Source organism: Neophocaena asiaeorientalis, unplaced genomic scaffold (genome assembly GCF_003031525.2).
Source record: "Neophocaena asiaeorientalis asiaeorientalis breed wild unplaced genomic scaffold, Neophocaena_asiaeorientalis_V1.1 scaffold240, whole genome shotgun sequence".
NCBI classification, from domain to species: Eukaryota; Metazoa; Chordata; class Mammalia; order Artiodactyla; family Phocoenidae; genus Neophocaena; species Neophocaena asiaeorientalis.
In genome coordinates, this window is record NW_020185331.1 from 2,883,477 (window position 1) to 2,908,267 (window position 24,791).

The 24,791-nt window shown below is 40.5% G+C and overlaps 1 protein-coding gene across 4 annotated transcripts in view; it reads left to right on the forward strand.

Moving 5' to 3' along the window:
• Positions 1–6,297: 6,297 nt before the first annotated feature.
• Positions 6,298–24,791, forward strand: part of ENTPD7 (ectonucleoside triphosphate diphosphohydrolase 7) — a 37,398-nt gene continuing 18,904 nt past the window's right edge. Inside the window, exons 1-6 of one of the 4 annotated variants that reach the window (XM_024735045.1) lie at positions 6,298–6,424; positions 6,683–6,785; positions 6,866–6,997; positions 7,918–8,100; positions 21,078–21,283; positions 21,528–21,678. In XM_024735045.1, coding sequence (XP_024590813.1) covers positions 8,039–8,100; positions 21,078–21,283; positions 21,528–21,678 — 419 coding nt within the window. In that variant the 5' untranslated portion in view covers positions 6,298–6,424; positions 6,683–6,785; positions 6,866–6,997; positions 7,918–8,038. Of the gene's footprint in view, positions 6,431–6,682; positions 6,786–6,865; positions 6,998–7,917; positions 8,101–21,077; positions 21,284–21,527; positions 21,679–24,791 lie in introns of all 4 variants that reach the window. The other 3 variants (XM_024735046.1, XM_024735043.1, XM_024735044.1) reach the window with 3 other exon arrangements.

Below are 24,791 nucleotides of genomic sequence, written 5' to 3' on the forward strand. Positions count from 1 at the left end.
TTTTTATTTTTAAAAATTCATGTATTTACTTTTTTGGTTGTGTTGGGTCTTCGTTGCTGCGCGTGGGCTTTCTCTAGTTGCGGCAAGCTGGGGCTACTCTTCGTTGTGGTGTGCGGGCTTCTCATTGCAGTGGCTTCTCTTGTTGTGGAGCAGGAGCTATAGAGCGCAGGCTCAGTCGTGTGGCATACAGGCTTAGCTGCCCTGAGGCATGTGGGATCTTCCTGGACCGGGGATCAAACCCATGTCCCCTACATTGGTAGGTGGATTTTCAACCACTGTGCCACCAGGGAAGTCCCCCAGCTGACATCTTGATTGCAACCTCATGAGAGACACTGAGCCAAGCTGCTCCTAAATTCCTGACCCACGAAAACTGGGAGAGATAATAATTTGTTATGCAACTATAGACAAAGAATACAGGGACTCTCTCATGTGCTCTTCTCTCCAGTCCCAACTGTCACCATCTTGCAGAGGTCCCTCATCTTTCTTTTATCTCATTTGTTTTTTCCTTTACCAGAGCTCCCTGAACCTAGTTTCTAGAGGGAATGCTCAAAATTCCTGTATTTTATTTGGAGAGTAATTGAAGTCTTCTTGGTCTAAACCTCTCCCATCTAGACTAAGCCCAGGGGATCCCACTCTCCCTGACCAAACATACCCATTATGGTCCAAAACCTAGATATTCTGTCTTCCTACCTGGCCAGCTGGTACCAGGTCCACTCAAACAGCTGCCAGCTTTTAGAACAAGTATTCTTGCCCTAATAGAAGAATGCGTGAGCAAAGTGCTACAAGAGCAGAGAGGAAGCACCTAAGCTGACTGGGGGAGCTCATAGAGAGAAGGTGACATTTGAGCTGAGTTTGGAAGGATAAGTAGGAGTTCATTTGGTAGAGAAGTGAAAGAAAGTCATTTAAGCAGAAGTAATAACAAGTACAAGGGCTCAGAGGTAAGAAAAGGCATAATTCTGAGACCTGTAAATATGTCAGGGTTGTGCATGAGAATACCTGTTGAGGAGCTTGGTTGATGTTGGGGGCTAGATCATATCAGGCATTGTAAGCCACATATATCAGTTAGGAGACCAAAGCTAACAGAATCCCCTGATTCAACTGACTTAAAAATAAGAACAATAATGAATTTAGTATCTCAAATAATAAGTCCGTAAGTAGGGCTGCTCCCATGTTGGTTACCTTCACAGCTTAATGATGTTATCAAGGACCCAGGTTTTTTCCATATTTCTATTCTGTTATTCCCAGGCTTGTCCCCTATCCCCCACCCCAACCCTACCCCCGTGGTTGTAAGATGACTAAAGCAGCTGCAGGTACCCTTAAGATTACTTCTGGAGGTAGAAAAGGGGCCTTTTCTTCTCTCTCATTATGTAAACTTTTGATTGACATACTCCTTTTAAGATGGAGAAAGCCTTTCCCAGAAATGTCTTCCCTCCTCCTCCCATTCCTCCCAACAGCTGACTTCCCTTTAGTATCATTGGCTAGAATTGCATCATATGCCCAGGCTCAGTATTTGGTAAGGGAATAGGCCACCATGATTGATATAGACCAGTCACAGTTTACTCCCTAGGGCTGAGGTGGGAGCTAGCACTCTTGAAGCACATGGTGAAGCATAGCAGTGTGGTTACTAGAATAAAATTGGGATTCTGTTAACAAGGTGGAAGAGAGATCGTTGGCGTTTTGGCTAGGCAGTCAGCAGAATCTGCCACACCATGCCAAGGAATTTGAACTATCTCCCACTGGGATGGGAAACCACAGAAGATTTTAAAACAGGAAATGGCATGATTATATTTCACTATGTCAGAATAGAGGGGTACTCAAGAGGGGCATGGGTCTGGAGGTAGGGCCACCAGTTAGAAGATTTCATCAGAAGATATTAGAGAGGATTTTAGGCATTTGAATTAAGAACACCTAGTGACTAATTGGAATAGGAAAAGGAAGTAGAAGGGATAGATTCAAGAATGACTTGCATGTAAACTAGACAGCTACATGTCAAAGAATGAAATTAGAACACTACCTAACACCATACACAAAAATAAACTCCAGATGGATTGACCTAAATGTAAGCCCAGACACTCTAAAACTCTTAGAGGAAAACATAGGAAAAACACTCTTTGACATAAACCACAGCAAGATCTTTTTTGACCTCCCTCCTAGAGTAATGGAAATAAAAACAAAAATAAACAAATGGGACCTAATGAAACTTCAAAGCTTTTGCACAGCAAAGGAAACCATAACCAAGACCAAAAGACAACCCTCAGAATGGGAGAAAATATTTGCAAATGAAACAACGGACAAAGGATTAATCTCCAAAATATACAAACAGCTCATGGAGCTCAATATCAAAAAAAACAAACAATCCAGTTAAAAAATGGGTAGAAGACCTAAATAGACATTTCACCAAAGAAGACATACAGATGGCCAAGAGACACATGAAAAGATGCTCAACATCACTATTAGAATCAAAACTACAATGAGGTATCACCTCACACCGGTCAGAATGGCCATTATCAAAAAATCTAGAAACAGTGTTGGAAAGGGTGTGGTGATAAGGGAACCCTCCTGCACTGTTGGTGGAAATGTAAGTTGATACAGCCACTATGGAGAACAGTATGGAGGTTCCTTAAAAAACTAAAAATAGAACTACCATATGACCCAGCAATCCCACTACTGGGCATATACCCTGAAAAAACCATAATTCAAAAAGAGACATGTACCACAATGCTCATTGCAGCACTGTTTACAATAGCCAGGACATGGAACCAACCTAAATGTCCATCAACAGATGAATGAATAAAGAAGATGTGGCATGTATATACAATGGAATATTACTGAGCCATAAAAAGAAACGAAATTGGGGCTTCCCTGGTGGCGCAGTGGTTGAGAGTCCGCCTGCCGTTGCAGGGGACACAGGTTCATGCCCTGGTCCGGGAAGATCCCACATGCTGCGGAGCGGCTGGGCCTGTGAGCCATGGCCACTGAGCCTGCGCGTCCGGAGCCTGTGCTCCGCAACGGGAGAGGCCACAATAGTGAGAGGCCCGCATACCGAAAAAAAAAAAAAACGAAATTGAGTTATTCGTAGTGAGGTGGATGGACCTAGAGTCTGTCATACAGAGTGAAGTCAGAAAGCAAAACAAATACCGTATGCTAACGCATATTTATGGAATCTGAAAAATAAAAAATGGTACTGATGAACCTAGTGGCAGGGCAGGAATAAAGATGTAGACATAGAGAATGGACTTGAGGACACTGTGGCGGGGAGCGGGGAGCTGGGGCAAAGTGAGAGTAGCATTGACATATATACACTACCAAATGTAAAATAGTTAGCTAGTGGGAAGCCGCAGCATAGCACAGGGAGATCAGCTTGGTGCTTTGCAACGACCTAGAGGGGTGGGATAGGGAGGGTGGGAGGGAGGGTCAAGAAGGAGGGGATATGGGGATATATGTATGCATATGGCTGATTTACTTTGCTGTACAACAAAAACTAACACAGTATTGTGAATTAATTATACTCCAATAAAGATCTATTAAAAAAATTAAAAAAAAAATAACTTGCAGAAACCTGCTTGGGTGAATCACAGGGTATTTTGTCAAAGTTGGGAATATGCATGGAGGAGGTTTGGGTGGATAAGGTGAGAATGGAGAGACAGTGAATTTAGTCTTCGACAGTGAGGTACCTACAGGACACATGAAGAGAGATCAGTAAACTTGGAGGGGAGAGCAAAGACCACATTAAATTCCATTAGAGGTTAGGGCAGGATGGAGTGTGGAATGAAGGAGAATTGATGAGGAGAAATAAAGCGATGCAGACAATGGACACCTAGTGTGGGACTGGTTTGACTGATTTTGCTCAGGGTGGGTAGAGTCAAGGATGCCTTGAGAAAATTGCAAATGTAATTGTAGACAAGCCTTTAAAAAGCAGTTAAAAACCTGTTTTGAAATATGGATTTCTGTAATTTGTTTCAACATGTTGAATTACAGCAAATGAGATGGAGAAATGATCTCAACCCATTTTTTTTGGCCTCCTAACTGGAAACCTCAGAACTTAGCCCTGTAGGCTGTTAATCAGATAAGCACTGCAGGCTTTACCATGCCTGAGAGCATATGGAGTGATTGAAGTAATTATTGTCCAAACCAGATGGACAAAGAAGGTATAATGAGAAAGTGTTGGGATTAAAATGTAGGTTTCTTTTCTGTTTTATAACAGTAGTTACAAAATATAAATTAGATGTTTCAATGCACCTTCAAGTTCTAAGTTAATATAGTTCATAAACCATATGAAACAAGTACTATTTAAAACATAAATAGGAATTTTATTTCCACTCAAAAACACTCATTTAGTGGAACACTGGAGTTTGAAATATACATAGATTAGATTTAGAACTGCACAGTTGGCAGGCAACTTCAAGAATTAAAAAAAAAAAACAAAGCCAAAACATTTGTTGAGCTTTTCCTATGTCTACCTTGTTCCAGGCACTGAACTGGGCTCTAGAATAAAATCACCTGGTATTTTGTAATTTTTTGTGGTTAATCCTAAATTTATGCAACTATTATACTCGATGTGGTTTCTGGGGCCTGGATAAAATATAACACTTGAAGCAGAGTAGGGACTGAGGGACAAAAAGAAAATTGAGAATTGAAGGAGAAAAGCAACCTAGGAAACCCAACAAGATTGGGAGGGTAATGGAGGAAAAAAGAAACAGTCATGAGAGACTGAATACGCAAACTGGATAATGGCCAGACCGTATATGACAATTAAAACTGACCCACAGCCTCTGCAGCAATCAGCCCAGAACCCTCATGACTGGTCAATAACTGTCAGCTTCCCTAATTTTTGCCCCTGCCCTTCCAACTCAGGACCAACTGGTGAAGGTCAAATATGCTCCCCCAAAACAATCACATTAGATGCCTGGCTTCTAGTTAGCCTGCCTCCAGCTTCCCCATGCCATTCGGTGCATACATGAAATCTTCCCTTTTTGTTTTTCCACCTTAAACTTCCCCACTCCCTTGACAGCCTTTGATTCTCTGCCAGATGCCAAGTGATAGCGGTTGACTGCCCTGTTATAGCAGGCATAGAATAAATAGCCTCTTTGTTCTCATTTGGGTGGTCTTCATTTATTTCCACAGTCATTCATTCACATATTTAAAATATATTAGTTGTATTTTATGTGCCAGGCAGTACCCAACATTGCTATGCAAGCAGATAGTCCTTGCCCTCAAGGATATTCTGTCTACTGGGATAGACAGATACGTAAATATAATTGTAATTCAATGTGGTAAGTGAAACAACATATAAAGGAGGTGTAAATCAAGTAAGGCTTTTAGGGGAAGTGACCCTTAAATCGAGTGGTAAGGGTTGAGGACGAGTTGACCCGGTAAAGAGGCAGGGAAGGATACTTAAGGCAGGTGGAGGGGAGGGGTGGAGAAGGCAGAGTGCGAGCAAAGCCCAAGAGGGCAGAAACCACAGAGGTGCGTTGCTGGAGCATGATAAGGGAGGTGCGGAGCAGCAGCAGATGCTGCATGGGCAGGTCGTGGACGGCCATGTGTGTGCCAAGTTTGTAAGGACTTGGATTTCACCCTGTCCAAGCGGCTCCCGCCTGGACATGAGAGAAGGGGCTGGTGTAAGCAAGGTACAAAAACAACATTCAGGAAACATTACCTTTTGTGTATCACCGTTAAGGTCCGGGAGGGCAGGGACACAGCCGCTCTTAATGTTTGGCTCACAGTAGACATTAAATGAATGTTGAATGAATGGATATAAGCGCTGCGGTGTAGTCGTCATTACCCCCCAACTTGTGTTTTTTTCTCATGGGACAACACAGTGGATCCGGGGCATCTGTTTGGGAGGCTGTAGGGAAGGTTTGTGGTGGGAGAACTGCCATTCTGCAGGGCAGGATTTGTGGACACAAAACCTCCGACTGGCTTTAGGCAAGGGATGCACTTGTGTCGCGAACACCCCGAGACCCACGCACCCGAGCCGCTCCGTCCTGAAAACGACCGCAGAGAAAACAGCCAGCAGAGAACTAGCGCCACCGAGAGGGTAGCAGCCGCAAAGTACCTGGACGCCGCTCCGTACTGCTCACCTGTGAGCCACAGCCGGCCCCATCAGGCGGAGCCCCGCACGACGCCCTTCCGGATTGGACGCGCTCGAAATCCCGGGGCGGGCATTAAGGCCTAGCGCTCTAGGGGACTGGCCACCCTGGCGGACCGACGTGCGGCCGACGGAGCTGGTTCGCCCGCGGCCCCAGCTGGGCGGAAGGCGGGCCCCTCTCCGCGGGTCCCCTGTCAGTCATTGGCTCCCTGCGGTTTCCTTGGGGACGTGGCGCCGCCGGCGGCCCAGGCCTCCTTCCGGCTCGGTTAGAGGCCGCGGGGAGCATCTCCGGACCTAGCAGAGCGGAGCTGAGGGAGCCGGCGGGCCGCTCGACCCGTGAGTGTGAGCTCGGGAGGGCTGCGGGGCCGGGAGGGGCGGGCCGCGGGTTCCTCGAGGATGTCGCTGGCCCTCTAGAATACCCCGCACCCAGGGAGCCTGGGTAGGGTCCACTGAGCCCCAGGAACAAGAGCATACGGATCTGGAGTGGGAGCCTGGGGAGTGGGTGGACGCCATGAGCTTCTCGTGGTGGGGTATGGGGTCTAGTCTCGTGGGTACTGCTGGAGGTGAGCCGGAACCCCAACCAGCTCTTTCCAGACTGCAGACTTCGGAGATGACTGGGACGAGGAGACCACCTTCTCAAGGCAAAAGGAAAAGGAGGTGACAGGCCTTGAGACCACTGAAGGGAACCCATGGCTAGGTAAGGTTGCAGACTTTATCCTCAGCTGGGAGCTCGGTGGGGGGTGGCTGGGAGACTGTTACGAGTGAGGTTTGCTCTAGGGCTGCATATGGACTTCGCAGCCTGGTCAGATGGATGCCAAGATCAAAGCTGCATTCTTTTGAAGGCAGATTCAACAATACCTTACAGCTCAGAGCCCCCGGGGTGATAGAGTGAGTGCTTGCTCAGCTCTGGTAAGTGCTAGATTGTAATGTTCTTTCAAGTTTCCACTTGAGTGAAGCTAGGTACCCCTTGAGGAGGTTAAAAAAAACCCAAAAAACAAAAACAAAACAAAAAAAAATTTTTTTAATGAACTTTGAAAACAGACCGAGGTCCTTCTGAATTACTAGGGAAAGTGAACTTGACAGTTGAGTATGCTTATCCATACATTATAACACTCTGAAGCTTTCAGAAAAGATTAATGTGGATCTGTGGAGCAACAGGTACCAAATGAGACAGTTGTCAAATAGAGTAAGTGGAGAAAGATGCAGAGCAGTAGGTATGGTGTAAAACCAAAGGAATGGAGACACACACACAGACACACACACAGATATATTACCTATATGGTATGTATTTATGCTTGTGTATACAAGAATATCCCTGGGTAACAGTGGTTGCCTCTGAGAGGGAAATGATGGGGTTAAGGCACAAGACTCACTTTCCACTATATATCCTTTAAACTGTTTGATTTTTTTTTATTGTGTGCGTATGTTACGTATTAAAATATTTTTAAAAATCAGTTGACTAAATTTTCTGACTGTCCAGTTTTTTTGACAGCATTCTTGATGGGAATATTACAAGTGCTCTGATTCTTCAGCGTTATGAGATTGCACAGGGAGACTGGTGATCTTTTCATTAACATGAAGTTGGTTCTTTGAACTGCAATCCCAAAGTGCACTCTGAAAAAAGAGCGGAGAAGCCTCTTTTTATTTATATAGTAGAAGCTCCATGAACTATATATGTCCTTTTCTAAAATTCGAGACTAAATGAACATTTAGACTTCTGGGGGCATAAATTTTTTGCCTTTATCAGGAAGCGCTTTAATTCAGCTTAAAAACCATTTTTTAGCACTGGATTGTAGAGACTTTTCTTACTAATGTTTGTCTCATTTCAGGATCAGTTTTTCCTACCTCTGCCCAGCCTCTTGGTACTTCACTGTGCCCACAGTGAGCCCATTTCCCCGGCAGCGGGTGGCATTCCTAGGACTCTTCTTCATATCCTGTCTCCTTTTGCTTATGTTAATCATGGACTTTAGACATTGGGGTGCTTCATTACCACGAGACAGGCAATATGAAAGGTGAGTCAGCTTTACATCACTTCGATTGGCTTTGGTGTTGAAGTCATAAATATTTTGATAAGCTGTTTAACACACTACCACCTTTGACTCTTTTGGGGAATACCGCACTTTTATTAGTAAAACTGCATGCCACTTATTACATAAAGAAGATCTTAAGCCCCATTTAGGCAATGTTTAGTTTTGATTCAGGAATGCTGTTGCTGCATTTTAACCGTGAAAGACATCTTTCTGTTTTTTTGTCTTGGTGGGCTGACTTACTGGGTGCATAAATGTTTAGGATTGTTATGTACTCTTGATGAATTGACCCTTTTATCATTATTAAATGACTCTTTATCTTTGACTATATTCTTTGCTCTGAAATCTACTAGTCTGGTATTAATATATCAATAGCAACTTCAGCTTTCTTGTGTCAGTGTTAGCATGATAGATGTTTTTCCATTCTTTTAGTTTTAGCCTATTTGTGTCTTTATGTTTAAAGTGAGCTTCTTGTAGGCAGAGTTTAGTTGAGTCTTTCTTTCTACCCAATCTGGCAATGTCTGCCTTTTATTTGGGCCCTTCAGGCTATTTACATTTATCAATTGTTTAGATTTTAATCTGTCTTGCTATTTGTTTTCTGCTTGTCACATCTGTTCTTTGTTTGTCTTTCCTCTTTTTTTCCCTTCTTTTGAATTGAGTACATTTTTTGTGATTCCATTTTAGCCCCTTTCTTGGCTTATTAGATATAACTGTTTTTATTTTTTCAGTGGTTGCTTTAGGGTTTAGAGTATACGTCTTTAACTTATTACTTCAAGTAATATTATACCTCTTCACACACAGTGTAAGAACCTAACAACAGTGTACTTTCATTCCTCTCTTTCCCCTTGGCCTTGGTGCTATTGTTGTCATATCTTTTACTTCTACATATGTTATAAGCTCCACCATGTGTTATTATTTTTGCTTTAAGCATTCAGTTATTTTTTAAAGAGGTTTTTAAAAATAAGAAAAAAAGACTTGTATATTTACCATTTCTGGGCTTCTTCATTCCTTTGTGTAGATTTCATATTTCCATCTGGTATCATTTTCCTTTTGCCTAAAGGTCTTCCTTTAACATTTCTAGTAGTGTGAGTTTGTGGTTGGTGAATTCTTTAAACTTTTATGTGACTGGAAAAGTCTTTATTTTGTTTTCCCTTTAAAAGAAATGTTCACTGAGTATGGAACTCTAGGTTGATCGTTTTCGTCTTTCATTACTTTATAGATGATGCTTCACTGTCTCCTGGCTTGTCTTAGGAGAAGTCTGCTGTCATTTTTATCTTTGTTCTCTCTGTACATAATATGTCTTCCTCTGGCTGCTTTTAAGGTTTTCTCTTTATCACTGGTTTTAAACAATTCGATTATGATGTGCCTTGGTGTAGTTTTCTTCATGATTCTTTTTTCTTTTTTTAAAGATTTTTTAAAAAATAATTTTTATTTTTAAAAATTTATTTATTTTATTTTATTTTTGGTTGTGTTGGGTCTTCGTTGCTGCACACAGGCTTTTCTCTGGTTGTGGCGAGTGGGGGCTACTCTTCATTGGGGTGCACAGGCTTCTCATTGCAGTGGCTTGTCTTGTTGTGGAACATGGGCTCTAGGCACATGGGCTTCAGTAGTTGTGGCATGTGGGCTCAGTAGTTGTGGCTCACGGGCTCCAGAGTGCAGGTTCAGTAGTTGTGACACACAGACTTAGTTGCTCCATGGCATGTGGAGTCTTCCTGGACCAGTGCTCAAACCCATGTCCCCTACACTGGCAGGCAGATTCTTAACCACCGCGCCACCAGGGAAGCCCTAAAGATTTTTTTGATGTGAACCATTTTTAAAGTCTTTATTGAATTTGTTACAATATCGTTTCTGTTTTATATTTTGGTTTTTTGGCCCTGAGGCATGTGGGACCTTAGCTCCCAGACCAGGGATCGAACCCACACCCCCTGCATTGGAAGGCAAAGTCTTAACCACTGGACCACCAGGGAATTCCCTCTTCATGATTCTTATGTTTGTGATTTGTTGATTCTTGGATCTATGGATTGTAATTTTTCATCAAATTTGGAAAAATTTTAACCATTATTTCTTCAAATATTTTTCTATCCTCTCCCACTTTTCCTTTGGTGTCTCCAGTAACATACTGAGCCGTGTGACGTTTTCTTACAGCCCACTGATGCTCTATTCATTTCTTTTTTTTTTCAGTCTTTTTTCTCTCTGTTTTTTCTGGATATTTTATTAATATATTGCCGTGCCTTCCGGTTCATTAGTATTTTCTTCTGTAGAGTCTACTCTCCTGTTAGTTCAGTGTGAACTGAATACCTTTTTTCACAGAAAATATATTTGAATTATTTGATATAGTTTTAATGCCTTGCCAGTTGCATAGAAGTTGCTATTTTTTAAAGGTTAGTTTCTGATTAGGCTACAGAATGAAATGATGACATGTGTTTATCATCTTCAACATAATTTTCTCTTTATTGCTTCCCAGAAAGTATCAGTTAGGAGGCTTTGGGCTGCAAGTAACAGTCAGACCAACTTAAATAATAACAAAGTTTATTGGCTCACATAACAAGAAGTCCAGGGATAGAGGGACCACAAGTTCAACATTGGCTGTCAGGATGGGAGTCTCTGTCTCAGTTGCCCATTTTGTCAGCTTACTAAATGGTTGCATAATAGCAGCCAGGGCTACCTGCATCCTCACTCATGTCCTGCAGGAGAGAAATGGGTCTTGCATGCTTTCTTATAAGAGTGAAGACCCTTCCTGGAAACCTCTAGCAACCCTTTCCTTAAATCTTTTTGGTCAGAATTGGGACACATACCTCCTCCCCTTAATATTTCTGGGTTGTTCTGTCCCCAGAATTTCTCATTTCCTATTCACTTTGGTCATTCATTCATTCATTCATTCAACAAACATTTATTTAGCAGCTACTATGTGCTGGGTGATAGGAACTAGGGCATGGAGACTTGGTACTTTTTCTCAAGAAGTTTATATTTTCAAACTTTTCTCATCTAGCAGCACTATTCCTTTGTATTTTTCTTTCTTCCTTTTCGAAGAGGGAACACTTATTTAGATAGATGACTAGAGTTGTCAACAGTTGGTCTTAAGAAGCCTGTAGCTTTGGAAAACTGAGCCCATAATTTGAGTTTTTTAAATGCTTATTGAGATTTTCTTGACATACCTGAGCACAGTTTCTTACTGGAACATAGCATGGTCTAATTATGGAATTCTATGTAGGATAATATGGCTAGAGTAAAGACTGCTAGGCAGTGAGTGGTGATCTATATAGCTGGAGAGGTAGATCAGGCTGGGCCTATTAAGCCATTTTAGGGGGTTTAGACTTAAGGGCAGAGGGAAGACTTTGAAAGGCTTTGAAGAGTGATATGATCAGAAATGCTTTTTACAGAAAGGTCATTTTGATGGCATGGTAGAGAATGAATTGGAATCCTCCAGTAGAGAGATGATGGTGGCCTAGACTTGGGTGGCAGCAATGATGATGAAGAGAAGTAAATGCATCTGAGGGATACTGGGAGGTAGAGTGATCTGATAGTTCTTATCTACCACTAAACGCAGGTGGCCAGATTCAATAAATACTTATGCTGAATTAATTGAAACAAGTTAGCCACAGAGCTAAGGAACACACAGACTGTGCCTGTGTAATGAGCTTAACAAAATCCTCACACCCTGTAATGCTTTGGCTGAGCAGCCAGCAGCCATATAGCCTAGAGCTCCTTGTTCTTTAATGAAATGTTATGTGCATATGGCCACAAATTACCATGTGTCCTTAAACTTCACTCATGGCTGCCTACATGAGTCATTTAGGAAGCAAACATCTGTTGAGAGCTTGCTGTGTGTGTGACTGTGCTAGGCGCTAGGGTACGAAGATGAATAAAACGTGGCCCCTGAACTCATGCAGTTAATAATCTAGTTAGAGAGGCAGATGTGAAGGAATAATTGTTTCCTGATGAGATAGTAGTTTAAGTATAACTATGTAGAATCAGGAATAAAGAATCAGGAACTGTACATAGTCAAGAATGAGGAATAAAGTTAAGAATCAGAACTTAATAAGAAGAGGCTCATGAGTAACCAATTTTGATATCACTGCGTTCATGTACTAAGAGCTTATGTACTATACTGATAAGAAAGGCTCTCACATAGAGGCTGTTTACTTTTGTTTTACATACTGTTTTTTTTTTTGTTTTTTTCAACTTTTTATTTTATATTGGAGTGTAGTCTGTTAACAATGTTGTGTTAATCTCAGGTGTACAGCAAAGCGATTCAGTTATTCATATACATATATCTATTCTTTTTCAAACTCTTGCCCCATTTAGGTTGTTACATAATATTGAGCAGAGTTTCTTGTGCTGTATAGTAGGTCCTTGTTGGTTATCCATTTTATTTTATTTATTTATTTAATTTATTTATTTTTGGCTGCGTTGGGTCTTTGTTGCCACACGTGGACTTTCTCTAGTTGCGGCGAGCGGGGGCTACTCTTTGTTGTGGTGCGCAGGCTTCTCATTGCGGTGGCTTCTCTTGTTGTAGAGCACGGGCTCTAGGGTGCGCAGGCTTCAGTAGTTGTGACACACGGCCTCAGTGGTTGTGGCTTACAGGCTCTAGAGCGCAGGCTCAGTAGTTGTGGCGCATGGGCTTAGTCGCTCCGCGGCATGTGGGATTCTCCCAGACCAGGGCTCGAACCCATGTCCCCCGCATTGGCAGGCGGATTCTTAACCACTATGCCACCAGGGAAGTCCCTATCCATTTTAAATATAGTACTGTGTACTTGTGCATACTGTTGTAATTAGCTCGGTTCTCTCTGGTCTCAGGACACAGCAAATAACAGCAAGTTAGAATGGTGGTAGTGGGAGGGGTGTGATGGTCATTAGATGCGGGCACACTGATGACAGTAATTAATAACGTACTGACATCTTGACAGTGAGGCAAGAGAGAGGAAATTTATTAAAAGTAGACTCAGGGGCTTCCCTGGTGGCACAGTGGTTAAGAATCTGCCTGCCAATGCAGGGGACCTGGGTTCGAGCCCTGGTCTGGGAAGATCCCACATGCCGCAGAGCAACTAAGCCCATGCACCACAACTACTGAGCCTGAGCTCTAGAGCCTGCAAGCCACAACTACTAAGCCTGCGTGCCACAACTACTGAAGCCCGCACATCTAGAGCCAGTGCTCCGCAACAAGACAAGCCACCACAGTGAGAAGCCTGTGCACCTCAACGAAGAGTAGGCCTTGCTCGCCGCAACTAGAGAAAGCCCCTGCTCAGCAGCGAAGACCCAACACAGCCAAAAAAAAAAAAAAAAAGTAGACTCAGTAACTCAGAATTTCTACAGACCATTTCTATAGTGCTAAACAGTTCTACACATTTTGTTTAAACTATTTTATTATACAGTCTAATTATTTGTGTTAACGATGACCTTAAGTCAGTGGTTTTCACTTTATGTATCCGAATTACTTGGGGACCTTTAAAAAATGCAAATAACTGGACTTTTTCTCAAGGTGATTCTAATATGCAGCCTAAGTTGGGAACCATTGCTCTACAGTTTAGTTATATTTATCTGGGAACGAAGTATTGTGGTATAGGGGAAAGAGATTGATTTTAGAGCTAATCAGCCCATCATTCTCTAGTTGGGTTATCTCAGACAGGTGCTCTATTCTGGGATCTCATTTCTTTAAGTATAAAGTGGAGGTAAAATGCCTGCCTTGTCTTGTCATTTGGATTAAAAAAGAAAAACACCTAGCACTGCCTGGTACATCACAGATATTAGTCTTATTAGTATTATTTGGAATAATCTTGATTTTTCTGTTCTCTAATTCTGTTTTGTGCCCTGCAAATATGCAGTGAAGATAAGGGGAAGCATTATCTCCATTTAAATTTTTTCCTTCCAGAATTTCTTTTCTGTGGCAGCTGTTACTACTTAGGCACTGGTAAGCACTAGCTGATGATAAAATGATTAAACAAATAATTAGGAATTGATGAAAACACCTAACACTCAAGTTCAACAGCTTATTAAAAATTAGGACAAGTGCTTGTGGTTGTGATTTTTATATTACATACATTGAATATAGTCATATTTTTTCCAACTTAAATTGTTCTTAATTCACATGATAAATTATATCAATATTTTATATAGAAAAAATGTTTTAATTTGAATTTTTTCAGCCATTGGTAGAACCTAGCATATCACTTCTTTTTTTTAATTTTTAAATTTTATTTTATTTATTTTTTTATACAGCAGGTTCTTATTAGTTATCTATTTTATACATATTAGTATATATATAGCATAGCACTTCTGAGGTGATATGGCCCAGGATTTTAGAAGCCTGCATGGGGGTTTTCCCTCAGTAGTTTCAAAACTGAAGAGCTGTTGTTTTACAAACATATGCCCACATGGCTTCTGGAAGGAGAAAGCAGAAGGTTTGCATCAGAACTAGAATTTAGGAAAAGGTAAATTTACAGATTGATGGGTGTCAGTAAGGATAGAATCCAGAATTTTTTTTTTAATTTATATTTCTAAAACAAACTTTATTTTTTAGAGCAGTTTTAGGTTCACAGCTAAATTGAGCAGAAGGACAGAGAGGTTTCCCATATACCTCTTGCCTTCCCCCCACAACACGCACACCAAAGCTGTTTTTAAGAATAATTTTTGTTAGATGTGTTTTAATCAACTATTTATCTAGCATGTGGCATATAAGATGGGCTCCAACAACTTCATCGTACTTAATTCATAGTTTACACCCATTTATTCATTCATCTATTCACTTACTCAACAAACACTGTCTACACTGTGGTATCCAATAGGGTAGCCACTACCCACAGAGGCTATTTACATATAAATTAATTTAAATTAAATAAAATAAAAATTCAGTTCCTTATTTGTACTAGTCACATTTCGAGTGTTCACTGGCCACATGTGGCTAGTAGCTATCCTATCAGACAGTGCAGAAAGGGAATATTTCCATCATATCAGAGAGTTCTGCTGGAAAGTGCTAGTCCTGGATACCGGGTAAATTGTTAAAATTTATTAATAATTTTTAGTATAAGGGGTGCTTTTAGCATGTATTCATACATGTTGTGCAAGACAAACAGTGAACCGTTCTTACTTAAGTGTTCTGTATATTCATTTCTTTCTCACCTTAATGTTTAATATTGTTCACTTTTTGGTAACCCCACTACTGTCTTTATTAGTGGGGAAATATTTGTCTGGTTGACTTACTGTCCTGAAGAATGTAGCTATTGAAAGGTGGTGCCTCACGTTCCTTTGCCATCTGGGAATAACTGAATGAGCGCTACTGTGTCAGCAATCAGCTCAATACTGACCTTCCTTAGGAGTTTTAATTCTGTTTAAAGCAAGTGAAAAAGAGCCATTACTTATGGTTAGAATAAAAATGATAAACAGATATACAGGTGAAGTTAAGGGTTCTTATGTACAGTGGAAAAATTCAGAGATTTTGCTGGTGAAATTGAAGGCATTTATTTGCATTTATTCATTTACTTGTCCTTAATGGTGTTTATAATGTTTATAAGCAGAGCTTTAAATTATAAATGTTCCTGACTGATCTGATTAATCTTGTTAGGAGATAAGTAGTAACCTTACAAGATGCTTTTCTGGGTATGTATTGCTATCATCAGTCATGCACAGCTACTTTGGCTATAATGTCATTATATTTGGTTTTGAGCCTTGAACAGAGTTGGGATATGATGACATTCATCAAAGAGGTGGTAGCTCCATGCTGATGGGGGACCACTTTAATGGACTTTTGGCATATTACTGAGTTCTTTTTGAACTCTAGAAGTGGTAATTAGTGTTGATTTTGTAAGCTCGGTAGTGGTTTGGTTAGTTATAGCTCTAATGCTGTTAATGTCTTGAGGATAATGGCAACGAAAAGCAATCTCTTCCGTTTCTACCTTGGGTGATGTATATGTGGGTATCTTTCTTTTCATTGACTCAGCAGTGATCAGAGGGAAATCATGTTTCTCAAATAGAGAGGATATATGTGTGTGAGGCGGGGGTAAGTGCATGTGATGGTGAATCAGATCTCTCCTGGGACGGTGGATGTGAGGGATCCAAAGCTTTTGGAACTTTTCTATTGGGCTTTAGGTCTTCTTTAGGGGTTGACTTAGTGCAGTATCAGCAAAGCAGAAGGATCCAGCAATGCAAGTAATTAACCATGATGGCTCAGGCTGGGACTGCAAATCAGAAATGAAAATATCCGAGAAAGGACCAGTGATCCATCCGCGTTAGGAGCCTAGACAGAGGAAGACCTTCAGGTGGTTGAAAAGTGTTAAGAAGCCTGATTAGGTCATAAGAGGTCAGAATTCCAGAACTTTCTGTGGCCTGAAGCAACTGATCAAGGATTCAAGTGGGAAATGTAACATAAATGTCATCTGGTCCTATCTTTCTCCCTTGTATTCTAGTGTCAGCTGACTTTTTTCTGCCAATACACACATGGCGACTTCTGAGAGAAGAGAAAGCAAAGTTGAGTTGTACCCAAATGAGAGCTGTAAAGTTGCTTATCTTGACAGGAACCAAAGAGGATGACAGGATGCTTTGGAAAGCCATTGAAATTTTCTAAGGAGAACAACTGATTTTGAATATAGCTATACAAAGACACAGACGAATTATTAACAAACTAGCGGCTTCATATTGTGAGCTCTAGGCCCAAGCCAATCAGGATTGATTGATACGTATCAGAGAAATGTGAGGAACATTGTGTCTGTATTGAGGTATGCAGATAAGGTAATAGCTCTTGAGAAGCTGAGAGTCTAAATGGAGAGGTGGAGCAAACAAATAGGAAAGAACTCTTAGGGCTCATACTGAAATGTAAGCAAACTGCTTAAAGAGAATGACACTCCACATGTTAGAACAGAAGGGGGAGGCCTTTTTTAGATCATTACAAGAATCAGCTTGTTGAGGGGAGGCTTCTTGAGAACCGGCAAGCCATATCAAAGAAGGGAAAGGGGGAGGAATAGGTAGAGAAGCCAAACGGATGTTAGAAAAAAGGTCACGTTAGAGTAGTGGTTCTCAAAGTGCTTACTGACGCTTGGGAGTCTCTGAGACCCTTTCAGGGAGTGTGTGAGGCCAAAGCTATTTTGATGATAATACTAAGATGTTGTTTGCCCTTTTAAAAAATTGTGTTTAAAAACGCATAACACAATTTACCCATCTTAACCATTTTTAAGTGTATAGTTCAGTACCGTTAAGTATATTCACATGGCTATGAAGCCAATCTCCAGAACTTTTTCATCTTGCAAATCTGAAACTCTATACCCATTAGACAACAAGCCCTAATTTTTCCCTATCCCCAGCCCCTGGTAACCACTATTCCATTTTCTGTTTCTATGAATTTGCTTACTTTACAAACTTCATATACAAATACTAGAATTATCTAGTATTTGTCTTTTGTGACTGGCTTATTTCACTTAGCATAATGTCCTCAAGGTTCACCCATGTTGTAGCGTATGGCAGGATTTCCTTCTTTTTTTTTTAAGGCTGAATCATATTCCATTGTATGTATATACCACATTTTGTTTATCCATTCATCTGTCATGGACATCCGAGTTCCTTCTACCTTTTGGCTATGGTGATACTATTTGCCTTTTTCACTGAGTTGACATTTACACTGATGATGCAAAAGCAATGGTGGGTAAAACTGCTGGTGCCTTAGCACAAATCAAGATAGAGCACCAAATTATACTCATAGTTACGGCAGTCTTCATTGTCACACAATTGCAGTGGGAAGAAAAGTCTAATTCCACTTAAGAATACCTTTTTAATATTCTGTGTGACAAAATGGGAAATAGGAATTAAGCACTTCTGTTGCATACTCAGGTTGTCTCAAGGAAAAGCACTTAGGCAATTGTTTGAATTGTGAGCTGAACACAGTCATGGAATACTAGTTTTCACTTGAAAGAATAACTGTCAGAAAAACTGTAGATTTCAGATGTGGGTATTTCATAGACATTTTCTTGAAAATGAATGAAGTAAAAACCTGTCACTTTAAGGAAAATAACTGTCAGTATTTATTGCCAGTGATAAAATTTGAGCTTTTAAGTGAAAATTAGAAGTTTGGGAAGTTTGTATCTGCCACTGTGAATTTGATAGCTTCCCAATACTTAAAAGACTTTTTTGATAAAATTGGTAGTGATATTCATGAATGTGTGTGGTTTTTTGGTAGAAAGAAATGTGTCAACATTAAGAAGATTTGCATAGCTCAGCGAACCAGTATTTTCCAGTATACGATGTGACAACATTACGCATGGGTAAAAGCAATTTAAAGTGAAAGACCAGTGCATTTTAATGTAACAGTATGAAAAGTTCTTAGAGTTTAGATTCCACATTGCAACCAACCTTTAAGAAACTCCACTTGTCAAGTTTCAGTGTAGTACCAATGATCTAAAAAGTACTCTTCCCTTTTCCAACAACATACCTGGGTGAAGCTTGATTTTCTTCATATACTTCAATCAAAACAACTTATCGTAACAGATTGAATACAGAAGCAAATATGAGAATCTAGTTACCTTCTATTAATCCAGACACAAAAGAGATTTGCAGAACTCTAAAACAATGCCACTCTTCTAACTTTTTTGTTTTAGAAAATAGTTGTTTTTCATAAAATATGTTAATATGTAATGAGTTTGCTATTGTGTCTAAATAAATAAATAAGTATTTTTAAATGTTCTGTTTTATTTTCTAACATGGTAAATATAGATAGATGTACCACAAAAGCTCTTTGGGGTCCAGTAATTTTTTTAAGGCTATAAAGGGGTCCTGAGCCCCAAAATTTTGAGAACCAATGTACTGGAAAATGTTATTCATTAAGCAGGAGGGGACAGGATCCAGAATCTTGTCAAAGAGAAGTAGAAGGGGTGGTTTTCAGAGAAGGAAAGCAGATAAAGATCTGTGAAGTAGAAAGATTGCTGATGAGAAATGAAAAGTCACTTCGGGCTGGAGATGGATTATCTTGCCTATTTCTTTTCTATCTGTGGCACACAGATGTCTGCCCAACTTTCCTGTGATAGAAGTGAGCTGTTATGAGTTGACTGGTGGATTGTGAGCCCATTTCAGCCCAATCATTTGATTAGAATGGGAAAGTCTGTGGTGGAATGGAATCTTTAGGACTGTAACCTTTCTAGTGTGTAACAGACTTTTACCATCTGCTTCACTTCCTGCAACTCACTCTCATATCAGATCCAGAAAAAAGTTCTACCTGACCCTATCCTAAGCAATAATTTACAGCATTGTATTGAAGCTCAAATATATGTTCTCCTCTTTTTAAAATAATGCATTGTGTGTTATAGAATAGGAAAGGTACTCAGCTTTACTTTTTTGATTTCAGAACTGTTTCTACACAGTCTTCTTTTCATCAAGTTTGCTTTTCTGTCCAAAGTAAGGAACTCTGTAGTCTGTGTAGCAATGTGAAATCACCAGTAAACACAGGCTAGATTGTTCTGAGAGGTATGACACATGGCTTACTTTTCTGGATTTACTGTGAAGGGAATGTTACCTGCAATGCAAGACCCCTCACTTGCATGGGCCCCTTTTGTATTTGTAATGTTGAATATTTTGTGTAAAAGAACCTTCCTCTCCCATTATATTAGTTTCAGGCTTCACAAAAGCTAGTTCTAAAGGGTTCTATGTAAGGGTCTTGGGGATCTGGGCGTTACCTCTAAAGACAATGTTGGATGATAGGGCAGAAGGGAGTTTAGGTGTATTACTTGAAAAAATTCACAACATTACTTTCAGAATATTCGTTCAATTATTAGCTCAACCTATGGTAATATTTATTCAAATTTAAAAGAATCTAGAAGGCAAAATTTTAGTCTGCCTACCATGCATTATATATTAGCATCAAGAAAGAGCTCTCCGGGCTTCCCTGGTGGCGCAGTGGTTGGGAGTCCGCCTGCCAATGCAGGGGACACGGGTTCGTGCCCCGGTCCGGGAAGATCCCACATGACGCGGAGCGGCTGGGCCCATGAGCCATGGCTGCTGAGCCTGCGCGTCCGGAGCTCCGCAACGGGAGAGGCCACATCAGTGAGAGACCCGCGTACCGCAAAAAAAAAAAAAAAGAAAGAAAAAGAAAAAGAAAGAAAGAGCTCTCCTTTTTTGAGTAATAAGCTAAAAGCCATTCTCATTCTCACCGGGCTCCTCTTCAGGTGAAGCCTTTGAAGAGGAGTCATCAGTGACGTTTGTACTTTTCAGACCCGTACGCTCTGAGGAAACTTTAATATTATTTAAAGCCTCATCACTCAGAAGAAGGGTTTTATCAGCTTTTAGCCTTCTTTTCTTTCTGGATATTTCAGCTCTTTTCTCCAGAGAGTCTTCTGCTATTTGTTCTCCCAATAGTTATGTAACAAGCACAGCACTGTGCTAACTGCTCAACATACATTTTTGCCTCTCTGAGAGTAGAGACTCCTAACTACCCTCATTTCACAGATGAGGGAACAGCTTGAGAGAAGTAATTTCCTGAAGGTCACAAAACATAGAAAGTGCTAGAGCTGAGACTCAAACCTTGGGATTTTGGTGGTAACATCTTTACTTGTTCCGTCTTCCTGCTGTCAGCCAGATATCATTCCGCCATATTCTTCATGTTTATATACAGAAAGGATAGATAAATAGAGAAGAAATTATTAGAATTACTTTAGTTATCTAGTGTGCATAGCAAACCACCCTCAAATTTAGTGGCTCAGTATTTACTCAGGCCTAGAAGCCCTTTAATGCTTAGTAAAAGATTTGCTACCCTGGCCAGTTTCAGAACTAACCCCAAACTTAGGGGAGTCTTTTGGTTACCTAATTTCAGTATAAACCAGCTGTTGCCTCATATACATCAGTAAATATGGTCAATATTGTTTCATTCCTTTGTTAGGATGTGTAGTCCCGTGTGCCTGGCACATGTAGGCACTTAATGAAGACTCACGAACAGATGAATTAACTGGTGGTGCTATTTGCTTAACACTAGTTTCTCTTTTTGCCCGGCTTAGGTATTTGGCTCGAGTAGGAGATCTTGAAGCTACTGACACTGAAGACCCAAATCTAAATTATGGACTTGTTGTGGACTGTGGCAGCAGTGGCTCTCGGATTTTTGTTTATTTCTGGCCAAGACATAATGGGAATCCTCATGACTTGTTGGACATCAAACAGATGAGAGACCGTAACAGCCAACCAGTGGTTAAAAAAATCAAGCCAGGTACTAAATGGAATATATTTCATTGTCAGTCTCTTTTATCTGCTACAGAAATGAGAGGACAGAAGAGAAGAGGGGGAAAGAAAGCTACCCTTTTCTTCTGGAGGTTCTGGATAATGGGAGGGATTCATTGCTACCCTTCTCTTATGAAAGAAATGTTTAGGACCTTAAACAGAACCTTATGGGGTATCAGTCTTCTGAGTCTATGTGATCTGCTCTTTAAAGAAAGTATTTTATCTTACTTAAGGAATCTCTGCAATGGCAGACACTCCAGAACATGCCAGCGATTACCTTCGTCCTCTGCTGAGCTTTGCTGCTGCTCATGTGCCTGTGAGGAAGCACAGGGAGACCCCCCTTTACATCCTATGCACAGCAGGCATGAGGCTTCTCTCCGAGAGGTGAGATGCAGGAGAGTGGGTGGCCCAAGAGTTGAAAGTGCAGTTTCATACATTATTCTCTGTGGTTCCCTGGTCTGAAGGCAGGATGTGGGTACAGCACACAGAGTTGCCAGGTGGCACTAAAAGACTTCTTGCTCAAAATAGAGCAGAGCCACTCCTACACCCCGTTATTTCACAATCAGTTGATCACACCTCCATGTCGTTTGCTTCTTTGGGATCAATATCTATTTGGGATGGTTGTAATGATTCTTAGTTTTGATTGAGGGTTGGGAGCAGTGGTGATGTAATAAATTTGGATCATGAGGCCCCTAGAAGGGGAGCATAATTTCAGAAGGGTAGTAGGAGGGTCACCTGAGGGGCTGGGTACCTGGGGTCTAGTAGGAGGGCTCTGGTACGAATGGGGTTTTCTCTATAACTTTGCCTGGCTCCCTGATGATAGTTGGTGCTACTTGCAAAGCTTAGTCTCCATTGCTTTAGACCACTTTTTTCAACCCCTGCTGGTTAAGTCTTTTCCGCTTGACCTTGGCAGTTTAGCCTGGCTTTTTGCCACCTGATCCTTCTTCCTTCACTGAAAGAGGAGGAAGACGAAGAGGCAGCAGCTATGCTTAGGTCAGACCCCTCCTTGTTTGTGATTTCTCCCTTTTGACACCTCCCTGACCCCTCCATACTTATTATGGTCTTGAGGTAGGAATGAGCTCCCTTAACTTGAGCACCCATCCTTCTGCAATGTTCACAGTCTCATAGTCATAGGGTATTTTTTATTAGCTTAGATGTTTTTCCTTGATAAATAGCAGTTCCCTTTTCCACAAAGTTTCATTTCATGTACTTGGCCAACAGCAAGGAAAACCTCTGCCATGTGTGTAGGGCTCCATTCTGCTTGTGCCAGACATGTATGTCAACACTTCTTCCAGTTGACTACTTTCCTTCTGCTCAGACACAGAGTTACTGGTTTACTGTTGAGAAGCAGATTATTTTATGTAGCCATTTGTCAATCTGAAAGGCCTTCTAGCTCCTTGTTTTCCCATACATCTTGATCTTTAAATTTTTTTTTTTGATTTGTTTTTACTTATTTTTAAAACTAAAGTTTAAAATGTTATTGCTAGAACCTTACATCATTAAAGGAAATCTTAAAATCAAAACAAAGAAGTTATAATTCTACTGCCCTATCAAAACTGTTTCATTTTGTCCTATTCCTTTCTCTCTGTATATATCTATGTGTAACTTCTACAAAATTGTAATCATACTACACGTGAAATTTAGAATTTTTGTTTTTGACATAAGTAATACATCATTCAAACTTTTAGAAACCATGTGAAGAGTATGGATGACATAGGTGGTGCCACATCACAGGGCCGTGAGTGGACTAAGGTCTCAAAAACAAGGAAGGAGGGTGGAGGGCCAGAGAAAAAGCTGACTCGGAGGTCAAAAAGGCAGAGCCAACCAGCAGGGTGATGAAATGGCCACATTTTGTGTGTCTGGAGCAAAGGAGAGGATTGCCTCATCTCCTGGCACTGCCCAGCCTTTCCTCTGTTTGTCAAAGAAGTTTCTATTTAAACAAAATCAACTATGTAGCTCCACCCCATTTGTCTAAGATGTTCCCTGTCATCGTGGAAGCTCTGAATATTAGTATTTATTTTATCTTAAGAATTTTTAAAGAACTTGCCTTTAACTTTTTTTTTTTTTTTTTTTTTTACGCGGGCCTCTTACTGCTGTGGCCTCTCCCATTGCGGAGTACAGGCTCCGGACGCGCAGGCTCAGCGGCCATGGCTCACGGGCCCAGCCGCTCTGCAGCATGTGGGATCTTCCCGGACCGGGGCACAAACCCGTGTCCCCTGTATCGGCAGGCGGACTCTCAACCACTGCGCCACCAGGGAAGCCCTAACTTGTTTTTTGATCAGCTCTTTTAATAATGCCTAGATCTACCCTGGGCTTATGAAATCATTGCTACTTCTAAGGTAGCTATAGTTGTTGACGTAAGTGTAACAATCACTGCAAGACCCTGTTTTGTATAATTAATGCTTTGTTAATTTATTAGCATTTGTGAGCAATATTCAAAATGGGTTTGAATCCCCTGGACTGTATTTTGGATTTATTAGCACTAGGTTTTATTTTTTTTGCCGAAGGCCTAGACTAACAGAATTTGTTCCACTGCCTTTTTAGTTTGTGATGGAAATACCTTTAAAGAATTACGAAGTGATAATTTAAGAAAAAAAACTTTATTATGGGAAATTTCAAATGCATATAGAAGTAGAGAGAATGATGTAATGAATCCGCATTTACTTGCCACCCAGCTTCAACAATTGTCAATGTTTTGCCATAAAATGTTTTTTTTAATAAAGAAACAATATTGAATTTTAGAAAATGAAAGTTCTGTCCTATCCTGTGTAATACATGAAGAGTGTTTTGTTTATTAACATAAATTGGGATCATATTATATGTACTGTTTTGTAACCTGTTGGAACTCAAAATATATTGGACATCTTTTCATGTCAATACATATAGATATAAATTGACCTCATTTCTTTTAATATCTGTGTACTATTACATTGCGTGACTATCCCATAAATTATTTAGCCAGTCACTACTGATATACGTGCATTTAGGTTATTTCCAGTTTTTCATTGTTATAAATAATGCTGTAGTATTTTTTCTCTCTGTATTCTTATCTGATGATTTCATTGCAATAAATGTCTTAAAATGTAGTTGCTGGGTCAAAGGTTAAGCACATTAAAAACTTTGATACCTAGTCCCAGATTGCCCTTTAGAAAGGTTGTACCAGTAATTTATATTCCAAACAGCAGTGTGTGTTGGTACCCATTCTTCCATGTCATCACCAAAACCAGCAAGCCCTCTTCTTTGGGTAGTTTAGAACCATATCCAATAAGGAGGGCAAAATAGCACCTCTAGTTCCCCATATGAAATTGCTATCATAAAAATTTCTTGTGTATAACAATGACGTTATATATTGGAAGATTATTACTTTAAATGTAATTTTCACTTTCAAGTGCTAATAACATTCTTCGCCAAGTCATGCTGGCAACCAGGATAGCCAGCAGAATATTTTTGTAATGAGTAATTTTAAAAATCCAAGGTAATTGCTCTTATTTTTAACG